At 33.5% G+C, this 22361-nt stretch overlaps 4 protein-coding genes across 4 annotated transcripts in view; 2 read left to right on the forward strand and 2 right to left on the reverse strand.

Annotated features, from left to right (window-relative positions):
- The window catches only part of LOC149480718 (flavin reductase (NADPH)), a 14830-nt gene extending 12667 nt beyond the window's left edge, over window positions 1–2163 (reverse strand). Inside the window, exon 1 of the mRNA XM_089706800.1 lies at window positions 1734–2163. Within this exon, the coding sequence (XP_089562926.1) occupies window positions 1734–1803 (70 nt within the window). The 5' untranslated portion in view covers window positions 1804–2163. The remainder of the gene's footprint in view (window positions 1–1733) is intronic.
- Window positions 2164–3698: 1535 nt separating this feature from the next.
- Window positions 3699–16956, forward strand: Rrp5 (Ribosomal RNA Processing 5). Its single transcript, XM_089706901.1, has 20 exons — window positions 3699–3896; window positions 3982–4128; window positions 4282–4437; window positions 4938–5085; window positions 5869–5988; window positions 6595–6752; window positions 7363–7470; window positions 7732–7869; window positions 8036–8168; window positions 9189–9377; window positions 10138–10229; window positions 10628–10783; window positions 11306–11425; window positions 11705–11782; window positions 11866–12654; window positions 13583–13795; window positions 14586–14714; window positions 15193–15445; window positions 16092–16257; window positions 16784–16956. Exons 1-20 carry the CDS (start codon window positions 3822–3824, stop codon window positions 16941–16943), a joined length of 3528 nt encoding a protein of 1175 aa, XP_089563027.1. The 5' UTR covers window positions 3699–3821; the 3' UTR covers window positions 16944–16956.
- Window positions 16957–16975: 19 nt separating this feature from the next.
- Window positions 16976–19108, reverse strand: Naa80 (N-alpha-acetyltransferase 80). Its single transcript, XM_089706903.1, has 2 exons — window positions 18999–19108; window positions 16976–17759 (listed from the first exon to the last, which is right to left on the reverse strand). Exon 2 carries the CDS (start codon window positions 17750–17752, stop codon window positions 17171–17173), a length of 582 nt encoding a protein of 193 aa, XP_089563029.1. The 5' UTR covers window positions 17753–17759; window positions 18999–19108; the 3' UTR covers window positions 16976–17170.
- LOC149480721 (EEF1A lysine methyltransferase 1) lies at window positions 18896–20062 on the forward strand. Its single transcript, XM_089706902.1, has 4 exons — window positions 18896–19022; window positions 19137–19345; window positions 19421–19571; window positions 19641–20062. The coding sequence occupies exons 2-4, from the start codon at window positions 19193–19195 to the stop codon at window positions 19982–19984; spliced, it is 648 nt and encodes a 215-aa protein (XP_089563028.1). The 5' UTR covers window positions 18896–19022; window positions 19137–19192; the 3' UTR covers window positions 19985–20062.
- The last annotated feature ends 2299 nt before the right edge of the window (window positions 20063–22361 follow it).

The raw sequence follows: 22361 nt of genomic DNA on the forward strand, positions 1-22361 counted from the left end.
GAGTTCTGGACGGCGTGCTGGTCTGCAAACCTTTAAATTAACTTCCTTCATTAGTCTTCTCACCGATGGCTCACTCACATTTATTGTCCTGGTCTTTTTGAGCCGATGGCGTATCTCAACAACTGTCAGAAAGTGATTTCTGAGTATCTTTTGAACAAGAAACCGGTCTTCTCGAGCTAATGTGCACCTCATGCGTCCATTTCCTGGTCTGCACGTATAGCTGCCAGTCTCCTGGTATATTCTCCATACATAGTGCATCGCTGAACGTGGTACGTACTGTACATTAGGTACTTTATGTTGCGGCAGTTATTGGTCTATCATTTTGATGGCCCGTGCAGGTTGTTCAGATTTTATCGGCATTTTTTATTGTTTTTTATGATCATTGACTACAGCACAACACTAACAATATCTTAAAACGGCATAAACGATATCGTAAAAAGTTTAAAACGAACCATTCGTAACTTCGGCTTAACCGCACAAATCACAAATTTCGACTAAATCTTAAAAAGTGGTAAAAGATTATTCTCAAACATAGTTATTTCTTAACATAAAATTAAAGGAATAATATGTTAACATATCTGCATACAAAAAAATCGTGAAAAACACTTCAAACTTTTTTTATCGGCAAATTTGTAAGTGGCCAAGATTCCGTGCCGGTGAGTGTATATATTTTTGTAATTTATTTATTTCCATGTTTTATTATAATAAGTTATTATTTTTAGCCTTTATCTATTTATACTAAGATATTTATAATCAAAGTTTTTTGACTCTTTAAACGTTATCTTGTAAAATTCTTTGATGCATTGATAACAAAATGTCATTTGTTTCAACAAAGAAACTTAATAAGGTAAATTAACTAATTTGTAATTAAAGGTACATCATTAGTAATCTATATAATAATTGAATACTGATTATGAAGATGCTTTTTATTCACTGCATAATATAAAACAAAGATCCTTTGTTCTGTCTGTTTGTTCCTATGTAAATCTTTAAAACTATGCTACAGTTTTTGCAACCTTATTTATTAAGATAAGGTTTAAATATTATATAATTAGCTTTCCGCCCGCGGCTTTGCCCGCTTTATCTAAAGCATAATAGATTATATTCTAAAACCTTCCTCTTGAATCACTCTATCTATTAAAAAAAAACCGCATAAAAATCCGTTGCGTAGTTTTAAAGTTTTAAGCATACATAGGGACAGAGAAACGACTTTGTTTTATACTATGTAGTGATGAGTTATAAGTTTTAGACAAAGCGGGCAAAGTCGCGGGAGGAAAGCTAGTTATTATTAATTTCAATTGCGTATTTACAGCAGGCTACACAATATTATGCTGAAGTAATTTTACATGATGATGTGCACATATTGCAAGTCATTTAAAAATATTGAATATAGTGATTTAAACTCCAATTTTCCTAATAATATAATACTTTACATTAGTTATAGGATATGTTATAGTCATCTATGAATTAAGTAAGTTGAAGCACAGACTAATAATAATATGTTGAAATATTAAACAAAATATGTTTATTTATTTAAAATTTAAATAAAATTAAGTAAAAATTATTTATTTTTATTTGCTGTGTTGCTGTTAAATTACTATTATTAACTATCTTAATAGGTCGGTAGCTACTGTTATTCTGAAGGTACTGTTATTGTCATAACGATTTAAATTAAATAATCATTAAAAAAATGAATCAAATTAAAATATATTAAAATATCTCAAAATCTTTACCTTTTTTTACAGCTGCCTCAACGGCACAAACGCCGGTAGTTCCCGTAGATCCGAAAATAACAATCTTCATGACTGCTGATTATCTAAAATACGCGTCTGTATTCAAAACACTGTGACTTGCTTGTGGCAAAAACCGGCAACCACTTATAATTTTTCTCAAAACTTATCAAATTCGATAAGGAAGTTATCTAACATTAGACGAACTTATCATATGTGTAACCGACGGTATGACTGTTCTGCTTCGAATTACGATTTAAATACTGAGCGGCAAAGTTGACTTGAACGGAAATTGTTATATATAGCATGAAACAACCGTCCTCGATGGAGTATGTATCTATCTAGAAACACTTAATACGATGTTATTATAGCATTTAATTAATTGAAGTGACTTGAAGTTTCAAGAAAATTACAGAAAGTAGGTTATCCAAATTGACAATTGGAATTGACATCAAGTGACAGGACTGAGGACAGACATCTTGGCAGTTGGCAGCTGCCAGCTGCTAAGACTTTCCCCGTTTTCCAATTACAGCACTAGAGCGCATTATGCGGCATAATGCTTAACGTTCAATGCTCCAACTACAGCAACGCTTCGCACAATCGAGCACTAGAAAAAGTAATGCGCGTGAATTGATGCGTGCAATCGATTTATCGTTAGTAATTATTAATTGTTGGAAAAAAATTTAAAGCTTTCGTTTCATTGTAGTTTTTTCGAAATAATCAAAGTTAATTCAAATTGTGTTAAAAAAATAAATATAAGCACAATATAAGTATGGATGAAGGTACAAACATTGAAAAAAATGTTAATGAAATAATCAAAATCCATATTACTTAAAATAACCGTAAATATTTTTCAAACAATTATTATGCTTAGATCATTAAGTAATGTTACTTAATGATCTATGGGCGTATTCAGAAAGAAAGCTTGAAACTTATAAGCGCTTATAAGCGCTTATCGGCGCTTATAAGCGCTGGTAACCCGCGCAGGAAAATATATGAACATGCGCTTATAAGCGCTGATCGGCGCCGACAAGTTCCAACAAGTTTCAACAAACTTGTCGGCGCCGATCAGCGCTTATAAGCGCATGTTCATATATTTTCCTGCGCGGGTTACCAGCGCTTATAAGCGCCGATAAGCGCTTATAAGTTTCAAGCTTTCTTTCTGAATACGCCCTAAGTTATTATGTATTACACTTTATTTACACATTAATGAGGTTATTGCTAACAAACTCTAAGAATATATTTTTTTTCAACACTGAACTTAGCGCAATCTGCTGGTGCGTTTCATGTTCCAATTAAGCATCAGCATAATTCGGCATTGTGCGGCACTGAGTCGCATTATGCTCTGTAATTGGAAAAAAGACTTTGACTGTCTACGTTTGACACATTTTTACATGTTGCACACCCATTGCACACAGCGCATGTTCCGCATTTTCTCACTGCTAAAATAATAAAATGTATGACTAAATAAGAAGATCTAAACCGTCATGCTCATGCTTAAATAAATATGATATCTCAAAATCAATTGATTGCATTTTAAATATCGAATAGAACGTCAATGAGCGAAATAATCGAGTCTGTGGTCTAATGCTAGGCGTCCATTAGAGGCGGATCGGGCCGGGCCGCATCGCAACGGGCCGTCCCTAATGGACGCGCTGTTTGCTCCTGCGTCCACCTGTACGGGGCGCGGCGGACCGCCTAGGCGGATTTTATCTAACAGACGCTCGCCGCTCACATCCGCCTGCCTGCGTCCACTAGACGGGTCGGGGCGGGCCGGGCCGCAGCGCACCGCCAGCAGAAATCCGCCTGCGAAGCGATATCCGCCAATGCGTTGCGGCCCGCCCCGACCCGATCAGTTGCTAATGGACGATGTTTCATACAAAACATAGGCCGGCGTATTTTTGCGTTGCGATGCGGCCCGGCCCGATCCGCCTAGTAGACGCCTAGCATTATGGTGTGTTTATAATCTGTGGTACATAACCTCAAAATTTTCATGCCGTTGATTGTCAACAAAAAATGAACGTTGTGATTTAACAATTGCAAGTAATGTGTAAATAATTTTGATTAAAATATTGTGAGAATTAAATAATAATGGCTGACGTTGAAGAATACTTCCCGCGTGGTGGCAAAAAGCCAACCACAACACATTTCAAACAAAACGCAAATGTAATTAATCTATATCGTTTTCAGAACATTTTTAAACCCATGTTTAGATTTATTATCAAATTGTTTAATCCTATTAATATTAAAGTTTTTAGGAACTGCTGAGAAGAAGGAAAAGAAAAGGAAACCGAAACCGAAAAAGAAATCCGAAGAAGATGACGGATATTTGTCGGAAGACCTTACTAAAGAATCAGATAAATCGTACAAAACTTGTGGATTATGGTTAAGTTATAAGGTAACGAACGACATTTATTCAGAGAAAAAAAACCAATACTATAATAATTTGCACTTAATTAGATAAAGTTATAAACAGGATCCGAACACAGCCGGCAGTTTTAAAATTATTCTTTTTAGTTAATAGCGTATATAATAAAAATTGCTCTTACAGGTACTAAAACCAGACTTCCTTGTGCTCGGCAGAGTATCTGACGTAAAGGAAACGAAAATAGTAATATCGCTTCCCAGTAGACTCCTGGGTTCGGTGATGGCATGCCACATCAGTGAACCATACAATAAATTATTGGAAGCATATGTGGAGGATAAGGTATTGTATTGCTTTAATATTGTTATGATTTCAAATTTAAGAATTTGATTGACTTTACTGTTTTTAGTACATTATCTGTAATGTATAATAAAAAAATATCTGGAAATGGACTTTAAAATTCATCTTGTAGTTTTTGAGTTCTACCCTAACAAACTCTCCTCTATAAAATATTGGTATATTCTATGGTTACATGATTTTACTACTTACGAAATATTAATAGCATGATTTATGAAAATTGATGAAACTATTTTTTGATAAATACAGCTATTAATAAAATCCTTCAATTTATAAATTAAAACATGAGTTTTTATATTCAATCTGAATTTTCTCTGTAAAGCCCTTCTTTTAAAGAAACACTATATTCATTTATTTTAATTCAGATTTTCATCCATATTGTTGTTAGTATACCTTAAAACTATGTTAGTATTATAATTATACAATTGATAACCATTACAAAAACCGTTCAATTATCAAATTAATTAATTAACAATATATAACAGATAGACAAAGTCCCAGAGCTCGGACAGATGTTCAAGCGCGGACAGTATGTGACAGTGAAGGTGCTGGAGGTGCAAGAGAAGATCACCCTACTGACCATGATGCCACAACATGTGAATAGTGATAGGAAGAACAGTGATTTACATAAAGGTAACATTTTTTTGGGTCAGTAAAGAGGCAGGTAAAAAAATAAATAATAATAATCTAATATCTAATATATATTATAAAGGCGAAAGTTTGTAAGGATGTATGGATGTTTGTTACTCTTTCACGTAAAAACTACTGAACCGATTACAATGAAATTTAGCACACATATAGAGGGTAACTTGGATTAACACATAGGATAGTTTTTATCCCGGAAATCCCACGGGAACGGAAACTATGCGGGTTTTCCTTTGCAAACGCGAGCGAAGCCGCGGGCGGAAATCTAGTAAAAAAATAAAAATCATTTATTAAGTAAAAGTATAGTTGTGTCCCCTAAATGCGGTATGGTGTAGATGATCGATTTTCTTTCAGGACAAGTAGGTGGTGGACCACCACTCTTAAACATATTTAAGAGTGGTGGTTAGCCAGTTAGTGCTAACATTTTCACATTTTACATTTTCACATAAAGTCGGTAACAGCCTCTGCTCATGGGCGGTGGTGATCACCTCACTAGGTGACCCACCTGCTCCGTTACCCGCTCTATAATAAAAATAAAAAAAAAAACATTTTTTCCTATAAATGTTGTGGGCTTTTATTTAGATAATTTATAACTTATTTGCAATGAATAAATAGTAATGAAACACTGCCAAAGACTTCGAAGTTGTTGCCTAATCATAACAACTAAAACTCGAAATTTAAAATTAAATGATAAATAGTTTTTTTCTTAAAATCGTCAATATTTTTATGTACAAAATAACATAGTAATAAAATCATGTTATTTTCGGTCAGGTGCTCTCTTACAAGTGGCAGTATCTTCAGTAGAAGACCATGGATATATAGTGGACACAGGCATACCTAATACCACAGCATTTTTGCCCAAGAAAGCAGTTAATCCTGATGTAGAACTTGGTGAGTGTGTGATACAATTAAAATACAATAACTGAAAAATCTTTATGCCTAGCTGAATAAAAAAATATATTTTATTTAGTTGTTCATTATAGCTTAGTAAGAATTACTTTAGTTTTACTGTTACCTGTGATTTAACACACATAGTATATTTATATTTTCTACTATGAGTGCGTGGATGTTTCTACTAAAAGTTCAAGAATAACAAGAGGAATATTTATTAAAAATAAACTAGTAATACCTAGCCAATAAAAATTTCCCAGGACAAATTAGGAATCTCGATTATAAATCTAATTTTCACTATTATTAATATCAGGGTACATAACTATTTTATTTAAAACTAGCTTCCGCCCACGACTTTGTACGTGCATCCCCGTTTTTCCCCGTTCCCGCAAGAATTTCGGGAAATCCTTTCTTAGCGGATGCCTACGTCCTAACATCTACCTGCATGCCAAATTTCAGCACGATACGTCCAGTGGTTTGGGCTGTGCGTTGATAGATCACTATATCAGTCACCTTTGAGTTTTATATATACGTATATAGATTTCGCCTTATTTACATTTATTAGTATGTAGCAAGGTAATAAGATGCATTGTTCTATTATTCTAGTGGAGGGAGCAATCATATGGTGCACAGTAAAGTCCCTAAAGACAGACAACACAGTTTTGACTCTATCTAATGATACAACATCGCTACAGAACGCCTTCCAAAAGATGACCTCTACCACCATACCACCCGGCACTTGCCTTGAGTTTGTGGTTGATAAGGTATGTATGTATGTATGGTATTTGAAAAACTTAATTTAATGTAAAAAAATATACTAGATTGTAGACTAGAATATGAAATTGCATTGTAACATTTTATGATAGCAAACACTTTGTATTTTCACATTAAGCATAACTAAGGCCGCCCTTTGTGCTTTTTTTTATTTATTACTAGCTTACCGCCCGCGGCTTCGCCCGCTTTGTCTAAAACCTAATAAATTATATACTAAAACCTTGCTCTTGAATCACTCTATCTATTAAAAAAAAACCGCATCAAAATCCGTTGCGTAGTTTTAAAAATTTAAGCATACATAGGGACATAGGGATAGAGAAAGCGACTTTGTTTTATACTATGTAGTGATTGTAACCTTTATGTATATTTTGTTTCTTGTACAATAAAGTGTTAAATAAATAAATAAACTAATTCTTAAAATAATAGATGAATAACTTTTCCATATTATATAGTAATACATTTATTATTTATGCTCCTAATTTCTATATTCTCAAAATGTATTTCATTTAATATTGGTGATTGTTTTCCTAATAATACACTTTATTGATCATTTCTAATATCAAGTGTGATTTATTCCATAATATTAAATTGCTATTGTAGCCTCTGGACAATGGCATTGAAGGTCGCATATTCGGAGACAGGACTGCGTATATACAGAGACATCATATTAACACAACTAAAGGGAAAAAGCCTGTGCTTGGACAAAAGGTAAGGCCTTTATTTTCCGAAATAAGTTGACATACATAAACATAACATTGATAATGTCATAAAACTTAAAAATTAAATACATGATTAAATAATATATCATATTTGATGAGTCCGATCATGACCACTTTTTGATAAGTCCACCTATTTTAATTTTTTAATTTGCTTAATATTCTATAAAATTTTAATTAAAAAAGATTTAAATCCTCGAAATTCCCTCTGCAAATAAAATTTTATGGACGATTTTTTTTTAATCTATTGCAGATAAGGGCACGTCTAATATACACATTATCAGCAAGCAACATCCCGTTTTTAACAATGCGAGATATATTCGACCCTGCATGCTTGGATATGGAAACCGAACAGATTTATAATGAAGGAGATATTATTGAGGAGGCTCAAGTGAGTATTCTAGAAGCACTTTTGAATCGTCATAACAAGAAAAAAGTTAAACTTGGTGAACACAAAAAAAAAGAAAACGAAAATCATATCATTTTCATATTTCTTTTAAATTTTGTAAGAAGCAAGTTACTGCAAAAAATTTCAATATTAAAACTTTTTCACACAGGTCCTAAAAATTCTCGGTCGAGCAGTGTACTTCAAGCTAGGTCCAAACCAGAGCGGAGTGTTAAGCATCCGTCGCGTTCAGAATCTGGACGACCTCACTGATGAGGAGGTGCTTCTTAAGTCTTATCCTATTGGTAAGATAGTTTATCCTTTATAGATTGAATTCCTTTTAATAATATTCCAGAACTTTTGTGTTGTGTTGTCCTCTTGTTTAATTTTGATTTAGAAGGCTTTTTTTATCTTTAAAAAGGATTATTTTAAGCATAGAAGTCTAAATAAAAGACACTAGAACTGCTATAATGTCATAATTATTATGAAAACCATTGTCGCCAAAATCAACACATTTAAATCGATAGCTAAACAGTACACACAAGTAAACTATGCCTTTTATTGGACGGCTTGATTTTAGTGAGAACTAACTTAAATATTAAATTCAGCTTTTAAATATGTATCCTAACGCACGATTTTACGGTTTATTTTAGAATAACATCCCTAGTACATGAGAGGTTCTGTTTATTTTTGCTCCAATACGAAAAAATTCGGGTTTTCTACAACAGAGGGCGTTAATTTTCAAAAGATATAACTTTGAACCTAAACACATACAAATAAGGTTGAAATTTGTGATAAACGTGATAATAAGAATGGTCGACTGTGACATTCATTGTTATTTAGATTTCTATGGTGACACTCGTAATACTTGTAAATATTCTATAATTTTAAGGCATTAACATTTTTTAACGCCATTATTTCTAACAAAAAATACTTAACGATGAAATGTTATGCCTTTATTAGTATAATTACAACTTGTGGAAGAATTTCCGCAATAGGAAATGCTGAAATACACCATGATTACACACGCACGTATCTAGAGCAACTGAACAGCGACGAACGCACTGGTGGCTTGAAAAAAACCTGAGTGGCGACAAGGTCACGCGCGCTTACGACTTCTAGTGTCTTGTTATTTAGATTTCTATGATTTTAAGTGTATCTCTCATTAACATGCTCTTATTTCAAATTTTTTTAGATAAGTTTATGTTGAAAAAATTAGTTTAAGGTCATTATTATAATATTGTGTAGTAGTATTGTGCTCCCATTGGTGATGCAGAAATATTTTAAAATTAGTTTGTTTATTATTTTCTGGTATTTTCCTCCAGGCAGCACTCACAAAGTGCGCATCCTCGGTTACCACCTCCTCGACGGTGTGTACTACATCTCAGACCAGGTGGAACTGCTCCGGGAGAGATACTTCACGCTGCAGCAGCTGGCTGTGGCTGAACTGGTGACGGCCACCGTTACTAGTGTTAGTGATACCTTCCTGAGGGCCAGTGTTGGCAGGGTTAGTGGTGAGTTGGGGTTATTTTAAAAATGGGTGTGTTTTGTCGTAAAAAATTCAAATGTGGAAAAAAATAGATGTTACATGTTGATGTTGATGTTACATTTGAAACCTTAAGTTCAAAATTTTTCAAATGTTGAATCTAGGTTTCAAATGTTGGTGCTAGCGAAATGTTTTCCCTACAGAGCATAATCCTACTACTAATAAAGGCGAAAGTTTGTAAGTATGGATGTATGCATGTTTGTTACTCTTTCACGTAAAAACTACTGAATGGATTTGAATGAAACTTTACCACAATATAGCTTATACATCAGAATAACACATAGGATTGGTTTTATCCCGGAAATCCCACGGAAACGGGAACTATGCGGGTTTTTCTTTGAAAACGCGGGCGAAGCCGCGGGTGGAAAGCTAGTATTATAATAATACAACTTTCCGAAATCCGACATCATTCATCGGGGCCTTAAGGGGCGACCAGTCGAGTAGACTGGTCGAAGATCTTCCCTTTTCGATGGAGGAATTCCACATTCCTTCCTCCACAAGTGTCCAAAAAAATTATATTTAAAATTTTAAATCTAATTTTTGGCGAAAAGGGGCCACCGGTCTTTTGTAACAGTAAAAGAAGCGAGCAATAGCCACCGGTGTTGTTAAAAGACAACTAAGTTAATGTTAAAAAGAGGATTATTTTCCACCCATAAAATTTTGAAACGTTAATAATTTGCATTAAATGCTATAAAAGCAAAGGAATTAAAGATATATTTATTTTATAGCATTCATCCCGCACGCTCACATGACGGACGCCGGTATATTCGTGGACCCGAAAAAGGCGAGCACATCAAAATTATCCAAAAAGAAATTTAAGGTTAGTACAAAAGAAAAAAATTATGCCTGGCAAATTTAATATTTTAATGGCTGGGTGACTTCAATTTGAAATTTAAATAATTTTTGTTATTCACATATGTATAAAATTGTTTTTACTTTCGAATAAAAGAAGAATGGACTGCTATCTATAATCTACCGTCAGTGTACAATATTATTTTTAAGCTATTGCATAGCTTCTATCGCGGGCCTTGAGCGCGGGGACCGTATCGAGAAATTCCGTAACGAAAAAGCCTCACGCTCCCCACTCCGACGGGCGCGGAGGTGTGGCTTGAAGGCATAGCATGCAATAGCTTTACCGCGGCAGTCCCCGAGTGCCACACGTCTTTTTGTTTATCATACTTTCTGGCATTTATGAATCTAATAACATTATTTTTTAAGGTTGGTCAAGAAGTAAACGCCCGCGTGCTCAGTATAGACGAAAGCCACAACAACGTGATACTGACACTTAAACCGACCCTACTTTCTCCAGACCTGGAAATCTTGGATAATTATGAAAATGCCGTGTTGGGCAAGGCGTATACTGGTGTTGTTTCGGTGAGGAATACTTAATTATCTTATTAATCCCACTTATATATACTGGAATTTAATGAAATTTTACAGTAATATGGGTTAGACATCAGAATAATACATCTACACTAATATTATAAAGAGGAAAACTATGTTTGTTTGATTGTAATGAATAGTCTCATAAACTACTGAACCGATTTTAAAAATTCTTTCACCATTCGAAAGCTACATTATCCACGAGTAATATAGGCTATATAATATCATCATGCTAAGACCAACAGGAGCGGAGTAATGCGGGTGAAACCGCGCGGCACAGCTAGTGAGCTATAAAAATACTTGATTATGCCCGCGGGTGATTGAATATTTTAAAACCAATCATTTCTATTATTCTTACTGAACATTGAAACAGGGAATGTTTATTTATGTTCTATTTTTACGCTAAAAATCTTAATGAATGGCATAATCATCAACACTCTCTATGAAAATAATAGTCCTTAAATTGAAATTCATATATACCTGTCATTGTCAAGTTTTATTTTATTTCCGCAGCAAATCCGGGAACACCTACTAGTGTCGTTCTTCAACAACGTGCGTGCGTTTATACCGCGCAAGTGTGTGAGCCGCGAGCCGATAGATAACCTCACACATGCCTTTCATTTAGGACAAATTGTAAGTATTGTGTAGGTAGAAAACTTGGAATTTTTCATATACATAATATGTTATTGTTTAGTGATTTTTATTTATTTGAATTTTAGGTTGAATTTTATCATAATATTGTGTGTTATTGATAGTGATTTTTTTGTTAAAGCCTAATTGTTTGGAAATTGACGATTGTTTTATAATTTATTCCTTTCTGAAAAAAAATCTACAAAATATTAAGGAAATAGCCTGGATATTACTTATAATTTGAATATCTTTATAAAATTGAGTTAATTTTTAAAATTTCAGGTAAAATGTGTTCTTATAGACGTGAATACGGAAGAAAAGAAACTTGTTGGAAGCCTGATCGCTAAGCCGTTCGATCCAGTAAGTCTATTATTTTCGCTATTGACAATCGTAAAATAATCTCTGAATTGTCTTATATTTATATAATTTTTAAATTATTACAGTCTAAGCAGAGAACGAAACGGCAACGTAATGATTCTACAAACAGAGAAAATTTAAAAGAAGATAAAATCAATGAAACAGATGAAGTAGCACCAAAAAAGCGAAGGAAAAATAAAGAAATTGAACAAAATGATGACGCTAATAATATGGACGTAGATAACGAAGTACAAGATGATGCTAAGAAGAAGGACAAAAAGAAAGATAAAAAGAAAAAGAAAGAAGAATTAGAAAAGTCAGAGGAAAGTGACGCGATAGAAACAGATATTCAAGAAACAAAAGATCAAACACTATCACCAGGCGATTTAAAACTGCTAGACTTAACAAATTGTAAAACGGAAAAGGATTTCACGAAAAGAGTTCGCGAATTACTTCGAGTTATGAATATTAAAATGAAAAAGCTAAATACTACAGAAAGTAAAATACAAGACATAGAAAATGAAGGCTTAGATCCAACTAACAAGAAATTTCACACTAAACTACATATAGAAAGGCTAACTCTACAAGAGAATATACAACAATTTTTAGATACAGTCAAAATTGCGCAAGCGAAATTAAAAGAATTTGATAGTGTTAAAAAAGTAGTTAACAAAGAAGTAGTGACAGAAAAAGTAGTTAGTAAAAAGGATATAGTTAGAGAAATTGATGAAGAAACAATAAATAAAATAAAAGATATAAAAGTGGTAGATAAGTTGGAGCCAGTACTTGATGTGCCGAGTGCGAAAGATTTCTGGTCTGTAGATACTCCGGTGACTGAGAAAGTAGAAGAAGAATCGAGTAGTAGTGAAGATGAGGTGAGATTTTGCTTTGATTATTTTTATAAATGACTAGCGGTCCGCCCCGGCTTCGCCAGTGGTACATATTTCGCAATAAAAGGTAGCCTATGTTCTTTCTCAGGGTCTAAAGATTGTCTGTGCCAAATTTCATCAAAATCGGTCCAGTAGTTCATGCGTAAAAACCATACATACATACATACATAATTACATAATTACAAACCTTTCCTCTTTATAATATTAGTATAGATTTTCTGCTTGTTTATCATAATCTTAGATTTTCATACCCAAAACTAGAGACTAAGAGATAGGTATCTATTAGGTATTAAAATAACTAGTCTCAAATATTTCGTTAAAAAACTGCAATATATAAACGAGAATGCCGAGTCTCCAGACGTTAAAAAGCCTGAGTTGTACAAATGTGGAACCTTCATTTTATTATAACACAACTCAATTATAAATCCATAACAATTTAATTTGTTCCAAAATAATTCTTAAACTTTTAAAAGCAAACGAAAAGAGTCAGCTTGTACGAGCAAGCACGTCCAAAGTGCAATAAGGCGCTTTGCTTGCATGTTGCGAAACTTAAATTGTTTCCAATATTTTAAACTTTATACATATCATATTCAAGTCAGTTGATCGTCGACGGTCATTAAGAGTACTTCGCGTGACTCATCCATCCATTTTATTACAAGTTTACGTTTAATACAATTTTAATAGTTTAAATAATTATTTTATTTCTTATTATATCAATTAATTATATACAAATACGGGATAGGCCCTTACACAGCTATTTAGCGCTAGATATAGTTTCTGAAAATTTCAGGCCTTTAATCGGCATTCCCTTTTAATTTTTGTTAAGTTCCTATAGAGCCGAATTAACGTCTCTTTTACTAATAACAATCTATCTTCGATCAAACTCACTATAATACTATTGAATAATATCCAGGAAGAAGAAAAACCCAAGAAGAAACGCAAGAAGCTCTCCGCGGCGGAGAAAGCGTCGAAAGCGAGAGAAGAAGAAGAAAGAGTGAGAGAGATGGAACGAAGGGCGATAGAGAGTGAGAACCAGCCGCGGTCTGTGGAACAGTTCCAGAGAGCGTTGTTAGCCAGCCCGGACTGTAGTCAGCTGTGGATCGCGTATATGGCCTTCCATTTGCAGGTGAGCGGCTTTTTTTATTCATAAAAGGTACCTTACAGCTGTTGTTAAGATTATACTAATTACATATAAAAAGATAAAGTATATATGAAATGCTTGTTTTGTCTATACCAATTATAAAATTTGAGTATTCGTTTGTAATATTAAAATAAACCGCTTTTACTATACATTATAGTATAATGTATAGATGCACTATACACAAATTTACCAATATAGTATTTTTTTTACAATTTTTGTCTTTCTATCTGTTTGTTCCGGCTAATTTCATAGACCTAATGACCCATTTTGATAGACAGATAGATGACTAGCATTAAAAACATTAGGATTGATAGGAAAAATTCATTTACGCGGGACAACGCTAATTTAAATTGTCCACGTGATGCGCGTGATGTAGAAACAATCAAACCAGGCCGTACGAGAAACGCATGACAAGCGGCAGACGCAACGTTGCCGCTCCGTCTAAGTGACGAATGCAACGCATGACTTGCGTGTTTCGTAAATAATATGCCTAAGAAAATTTCGTTGGAACTGCAAATTGTAAATATTGTGACGATTCGTTAGATCTTTTAAAGTTTAATGTATCTTTAAAAGTATTGGTCAGATATCGACAATATTCGTTTGTCTCAAATTCAAATTCTAAAGAAGAATTTGTTAATTTATTTTATAACAAGTTACAATTTTTTCAACTTTTATCAAGACAATAAAAATTAATCTTCATCTTGTTCGGAAGTTATTATTTTTTCACTTACGATTCGGTCTTGCATCCCTCTCACACATACGTAAATCCCCACAGTCGACAGAGATAGAACGAGCTCGTGGTGTTGCCAGGAAGGCGCTGAGTACAATCAACTTTAGAGAGGAACAGGAGAGACTCAATGTGTGGCTCGCTCTGCTTAACTTGGAACACCGATTTGGTACTAAGGTGAGGCAGTAATTACTATTTTTTTTACGGACAAGAGAATAGAATTAGAGATAATGTTCTGTTCCAGAGAAGAAAAAAACATGTTTTTGATTTATATTAATCTACTAGTTTGTAAATACAATTAAAATATCAACATATTATAACAATCAGTAGCAAAAAATATATAAAAAGAGTTTCAATCGCATATAAAAGGTCCTAAAAAAGTGTACAAGTGATGTTGTATAGAACCGGAATTGAAATTGACTTTATTCCTGGACAGTAATGTTCTATTTCTATTGTATCGCTTTATTAAAAAAAATCTGCCCAAAGCAAACGTTGGCAGAGTTTTTCTTCGGACAATTTTTGAAGATGATTGCGATTTTTGTACGTCAATCAATGCATATAGCTGCAGCACACATTTTCGCGTCGTAACAAACTTTTGCATGATTATTTATAGAAGCATAGCAAATAATGTATGTTTAAATGTGTATCGTTCCAGGAAACGCAACAACAAACGCTCGACGAAGCGTTGCAAATGAACGACCGCTTTGCAGTCCATACTGCACTATTAGACATTTTGGTAGACACCAGCAAGCCCCAGGAACTGGTGCAGCTGGTTGAGCTGATGCTGCGGAAGTACCGCCTCCAGGGGGTCTACGGGGTGTGTGGAACAGCGTGTTATAAGGCCGGGCTTGTGGATAAAGCCAGATATGTGATGCAGAAGGGCATAGCGACCCTGGAGAAGAAACAACGTGAGTATTGAATTTGCTGATAAGTGTAATTATTAATCAATATTTCATTTTTAAGTAATACTAGTGGTCCGCCCCGGCTTCGCCCGTGGTACATATTTATCCTATGTCCTTCTCCTGGCTCTAATCTACCTCCCTGCCAATTTTCAGCTAAATCGGTTCAGCCGTTCTTGAGTTATAAATGGAGTAACTAACACGACTTTCTTTTATATATATAGATTTGTGCGTCCGATGAAAGCTAGCAATATATTTAATGGACAGCTGGATTACAAATTAAAACTTAATAAGTATAAAAGCTTTTAGTATAGAGCTTTGATAAAATTTTATTTAATGCACTGATAACTTGCGTCTAACGCATTTAGTAAGCTTATCAAACCTAGAGCTGCGTTGAGGTATTGCTTTTGCAGTTGATACTCGCACTGTATTCCTACGTAAACAAATTATGTCAATGCAAAATGCTAATGCGCGTTTATACTAAAAACGCACAGAATACGCGTTGACGTTTGTTGACGCGAAAAATTTGCCATGTGGTTAGTTCATAATATTAAAATAGAAATATAAATAGTATAGAAAACATGTTCATCAAAAACGTGTTTTATTGGCGATAAAAAATATGCCATGATCTCAAATACATTTTTATCTATTCCAGATGTCGAGTTGCTAGTGCGTTTCGCGCAGCTCGAGCGTTTGTTCGGCTCTCGGGAACGCAGTGAAGCGCTGTTCGAGCAAGTGCTCGGCGCGTACCCGGCGCGCGTCGACGTCGCCGCTGCGTACGTGGACGCGTTGGTGAAGAGCGGTGACGCGGCGCATGTGCGGTGAGTGTGCGTTTTAGTAGTTGAATTTATTGTGTTCTTTAGTTTTTCAGTAAGATGTTTCGTTCGTTTGTTTGACCAGTAATTTTTGTTATATTGGAGTAATTTGCTGTCTCTATTATCTATACTATAATATTATAAAGCTGAAGAATTTGTTTGTTTGTTTGTTTGAACGCGCTAATCTCGGGAACTACTGGTCCGATTTGAAAAATTCTGTCGGTGTTAGATAGCCCATTTATCGAGGAAGGTTATAGGCTATATATCATCACGCTACGACCAACAGTAATGGGGCCACGGGGGTGAAACCGCGCGGAGCAGCTAGTTATAGATATATTTCGATATTCTTGATTTTGTGATATGAAAGTTTTAAATAAAATATGATATGTTTAGGTTGTAAACTGATAGATGTGAATATTACATTAAATATAAATTGTGGTGCGTGATAAAATCGTTTTCAAAATTTTGAAACATGAAAAAGATACAAGGCTTTGTAGCTACAATAAATAATATGAATATTTCTCTTTCACAGACAAGTTTTAGAACGACTGACGTCGCACAAGTTGCCAGCGCGCAAAATGAAAGTGTTGTTCAAGAAATGGATCGAAGTTGAAGAAAAGTTTGGAAATAAGGATCAAGTGGAGCTAATACGACAGAGAGCCGCAGAATATGTGGAAAAAGCAAAGTTTTAGAAAATAAAACAATGTTCACATAATTATTCTTTTATTTATCGTATATTACATCGTAAAATATGATCTATCAGTAAAGTTATTACAAAATGAACATCACTTATACAAGCGTATTTTGCTTAACGGATAATCATGGTGGGTTAAAATTAACATAAAAAAAAGTTAAGCCTTACAAAATATAATAAATAAAATAAACAGCTAACATAATACAAAAACATTGTCGACATAACCTATAAATACTTGAACATAAACGTTTTACTGGACTTGATAGTAGTTTCAGATACATTCTGAGGTTTAGGCATGGGGGGCGGCGGGGGTGCTGCTGTATCGCTTTTAATTGATGTTTGCTTTTGAGCAATAATTATGCCTGATTCCACCGCTGTGTGTACGACAGTTCCGTAAATCGAAACTGGAGCACATAAAGTATAACCTAATTTAGCGTAAAAATCTTCTTGACCTTTGGTAGATAAATGCAGCATTTTCAAGTTCAGTACCTTTTTACAATACAGCTCAACTTGCCTCATTAAAAAGGAACCAAGTTTCTTGCCTCGCATATCTTTTTTTATTACTACAGTCTCTATAAAACAACTGTGAGGAATACTCGGCAAACGAGTCAACTTAGCGTGACCTAACAAGTGTAATTGATTATCAATTAATATTAAACTAGTCGGCAGTTTGTCGCAAGATGCAGTTAAAGACATCATTCTAGCAGTTCTGCTTCTTGGCCATTCTTCATTTATCATCTCACAGCATGCCTCTAAAAATTCTGGGTGTTTATGAAGAGTTAATACTTTCAAATTTTCGTAATCCATTTTTGTCCTGAAATGAGAAAGATTTTGGCATATATCTATACATCTATACAAATATTATAAAGAGGAAAGGTTTGATTTTTTGTTTGTTTGTTTGTTTGTATGAATTGAATAGGCTCCGAAACTACTTGGCAGATTTGAAAAATTCTTTCACTGTTGGAAAGCTACATCATTTCTGAGTGACATAGGCTAGGTTTTATCCCGGAAATCCCACGGGAACGGGAACTATGCGGGTTTTTTTTTGAAAACGCGGGCGAAGCCGCAGGCGGAAAGCTAGTATACTATAATCTATACTAATATTATAAAGAGGAAAGGTTTGTATGTATGTATGTATGGTTTTCACGCATAAACTACTGGACCGATTTTGATGAAATTTGGCACAGACAATCTTTAGACCCTGAGAAAGAACATAGGCTACCTTTTATTGCGAAATATGTACCACGGGCGAAGCCGGGGCGGACCGCTAGTTTTATATAAAATAACTGATGAGAGATAGCATTAATATTGGATATAACAGAACGACTTTATGCAGTAGTCATATTTCAAAAAGTCTGTTTTAAAGTGATTTTTAAACATAATATAATATTATGTCCAATACATCTTAATCTTAATACTATTATAAAGGCGAAAGTTTGTAAGGATTTATGGATGTATAAATGTATGGATGTATGGATGTTTGTTACTCTTTCACGTAAAAACTACTGAACCGATTACAATGAAATTTAGCACACATATAGAGGGTAACTTGGATTAACACATAGGATAGGTTTTATCCCGGAAATCCCACGGGAACGGGAACTATGCGGGTTTTCCTTTGAAAACGCGGGCGAAGCCGCGGGCGGAAATCTAGTCTATAATATAAAAATGAATCGCAAAATGTGTTGGTAAGCGCATAACTCGAGAACGGGTGGACCGATTTTGATAATTCTTTTTTTATTATGTTCCTTGAAGTACCAGGATGGTTCTTATGTAGAGAAAACATAAATATGTACCACGGGCGAAGCCGGGGCGGACCGCTAGTATATTATAAATGTGATTATAAACATTGTGGTCCAATACCAGTTTAGAAATGTAATCAAAAATCAAAATATATTTTAGATCTGTATTTAATGTTATGTTACGTCATTGTCACCTGTCATACGTAATTGTCAAAATTGTGATAAAAAATCTGAACTTGTTTACTATTATTTTGTTTGTATTTCAATAAATATACTATCATACTTTAAATTTAATTCTTAAAGTAACGTACCTTAAACACTTCTTTCTAATCTCTGTAAGAGTCGCTAAATATATTTAGCATAGTTCATTTGTATTTTCTTTTCGGACGAAGATACTACACGTACGTTCCATGCTTGTAAATTTTCAAACTAACCTAACCTAATTATAGCTGTCAAGGTAAAGTGAGAAGTTTAAAAATTTATTTTCACTGATATTGTAACGATTATGGAAGAAGACGATGGCATTCCAACTCTATCAGCGGAAACGTTCGCTGCTTTACAAGAGTTCTACGCGGAACAAGACAAACGACAAGAAATTTTAAACAAATTGGAAGCTGATAAAAAGTTGAATGAAAATATTATCTTTGAAGAGAATTGGGTAAACTGAACCTTTTGTAGATTAATTTAGTTGGTATTGAAAGTAATGTTTACTTAAAATATTATTTAATTACAGCAATTGAGTCAATTTTGGTACAATGAAGCAACTATTCAAGCTCTTGTCAAAGTTATTGAGAAATCGGTTCCAGAAGGCGGAAAAGTAGCCCTTATATCTTGCCCTACTCTATTTGTTCCAGCAAAACGACATATCGGAGACACAATCACGAGTATGTAAAATTTACCAAATATTATGCCTTGTACAATAAGTTTAGAAATAATATTATTTTTTTTTTCAGTATCCTTATTGGAATACGACAGAAGATTTGAAGTGCATGCACCAGACTACATATTTTACGATTACAACACACCTGACAAGCTACCACCAGGCTTGGAGCACTCCTTTGATCTTGTATTAGCTGACCCCCCATTTTTATCTGAAGAATGTATAACCAAGACTTCAGAAACTATAAAATTATTAGCCAAGGACAAAATTGTAGTGTGCACAGGAGCTATTATGCAGGAGCATGTAGAGAAGTTGTTAAATCTGAAGCTTTGTCAGTTCCGGCCTGAACATAGGAACAATTTAGCAAATGAATTTTCATGTTATGCCAATTTCAATTTGGATGATGTTTTAAGATAATGTTAATGTGTAAATGTATTTTAAGCTATGTCTGCCTAATTTAATTAGGCTGATACTTTTTCTTGTAAAACTGTAATAAACCAGTTATTATTTGTTACTCTGTAATAAACCAGTTATTATTTTTGTAGGTGCTGTGCTGACGCAGGATTTTCGGCCGCGTCGCACAGTCACATAGCGTCGCCCTCAGTTGTCCCGTAACTCTCGCCACCGACCCACGTATTGTAGTTAATAAAATTATATATGTAGTATATTTTTTGAATTTAAAGAATGGTTATATTGAAATATTTTATTCATATTTCTTGTGTGTTATAAAATTTTAATGATGACGTTTCATACATTGCATTGTTATTGTATTGTCATAGTGTAAGAGACGGGAACAATTTTAATTATATTTTCGTATATGATTTTATTTGCATGTTAATGTACTAGGTACATGATACCTTAATATTATACATTGCGTATTTTTTATTAATAATGTTATTTTACATTATAATGTTTGTGTGTATGTAATGTTATGTTGTTCGATCGTAGGACTTTATTAGATTGTATTGTTGGCAAATGGCCACAATGATGCCAAGAGAGGACATCATAACGTTACATCAAACACCATGGCTGCAGACTATAGTAATTTTTTATATTATGTTAAGTATATTTTTTAAAATAAATGTTCGTGTGTTTATAAAAATGTTTCACCGACTCTTGGACTAATCTTGTATTATGTTTCACATTGTTATCTTTTGTCTGTCAGCAGAATTGTTAGGGTTCGTTGTGCGAGTTAGTAATATAAATAAAGATAATTTAATTTGATTTTGTTTAAAAATGTTCCACATTTTTTTTGAAAAGGGGGGAATATTGTAGGTGCTGTGCTGACGCAGGATTTTCGGCCGCGTCGCACAGTCACATAGCGTCGCCCTCAGTTGTCCCGTAACTCTCGCCACCGACCCACGTATTGTAGTTAATAAAATTATATAGTATATTTTTGTGTAATTTAGAAGAAATATAAAATTTAATTGGCCGCTATCTTTAATTTCATCTCCCTACACACAGCTACACTAAAATTTTCATACAATTGCAGTTTTAATTTTCTTCCTTCCTAAAGTAAAAGCATATTGTGTAAATTCTGGTGTGGCAGGTGCCTTTCATTTGTTGTATTAAATTTACGACTCAAAGGCAATAGGTCTATAAGGCCTTAATCATATCCATTTTTATGGCTATTAAAAATATTTGATAAAATAGGATAAGGATTGAAATAAAAAGCAAACATGTAAAACATTCCATTTATTGTTCTTAACAAAACTATTTCAGCCGGTTAACACATCTACCAGCACCATTATCTTGAATAAATAGTTACTTCATAAATATTCTCCTCTAGACCAATCATGAAGGCAAAGTTTTTATTTAAATACACAAATAGACTTGTTAATAGATAATATGATATTTTCTACAACTACTCATAAATTTCCCAAACATTCAGATATAATTTATTTGAGATGAAACATGAAATCTTAAAATACATTTTTGAAATACGAAAATAGTTAAATGGTTTTTATTTCACTATGAGGATACATATTCTGTATTAACCAGCAATAATCTTAATGTAGAAAATTTTAATTAAAATATTAACTAAATAAAACAAAATAAAAAAATTATGTTAAAATATTCGACAAAAGAAAATAAAATAGGTAGGTAATAAAAAAAAAATTAACTAGATGCGTATTATAAATTTGCTTATAAATAAAATACATATTCAGTTCATTTACATTGTCGATTACCTTAACATAGTCTACAATTAAAAATTAATTGTAATAATTAATAAATTAAAGAATGGTAGATATTATGAATTTTCCTTAAAACTATATTGCGTTTTTGTGATGAATACCTATGTTTCGAAAGCAAGACTTTAAAGTTATAATACTAACCATCAAAACTAACTGTTTTTTTTTTTAATAATATTAGAAGCCATCTCAAATGGAGCATTTTGAGAATCTGGTGGTTAGAATTATAAAAATATAGTTTTATTATTATGTATCCATTTGCGTAAACATTTCACGCATATGAAAGCAAAAGTTGCACTCTTGGTAAGTTAAAAATCAATTGATAAAATATAATAGGTATGTGCTTAGTGCATTTTGTACTAAATATTATTAAAAATTAATGAGATAATAATATTCAATAATTATTTACAAATCAACCATTTGTTTGAAATCAATAAATATATCATATTGATCACATGAGACTATATAACCGAATATACCTAACCGTTTTCATCAATTCAAAGTTCAAGCAGTACAATATATGCATATATCACGACTACTTGGGATAAGACGATATCTAATAACGTTTATATTCTTAACTTTTATTAAATTCGGTTATTTAT

This window comes from Colias philodice, chromosome 18 (assembly GCF_061535455.1).
Source record: "Colias philodice isolate Cphi_HAF_F1 chromosome 18, ilColPhil1 Martin Lab GWU primary, whole genome shotgun sequence".
Lineage (NCBI taxonomy): Eukaryota > Metazoa > Arthropoda > Insecta > Lepidoptera > Pieridae > Colias > Colias philodice.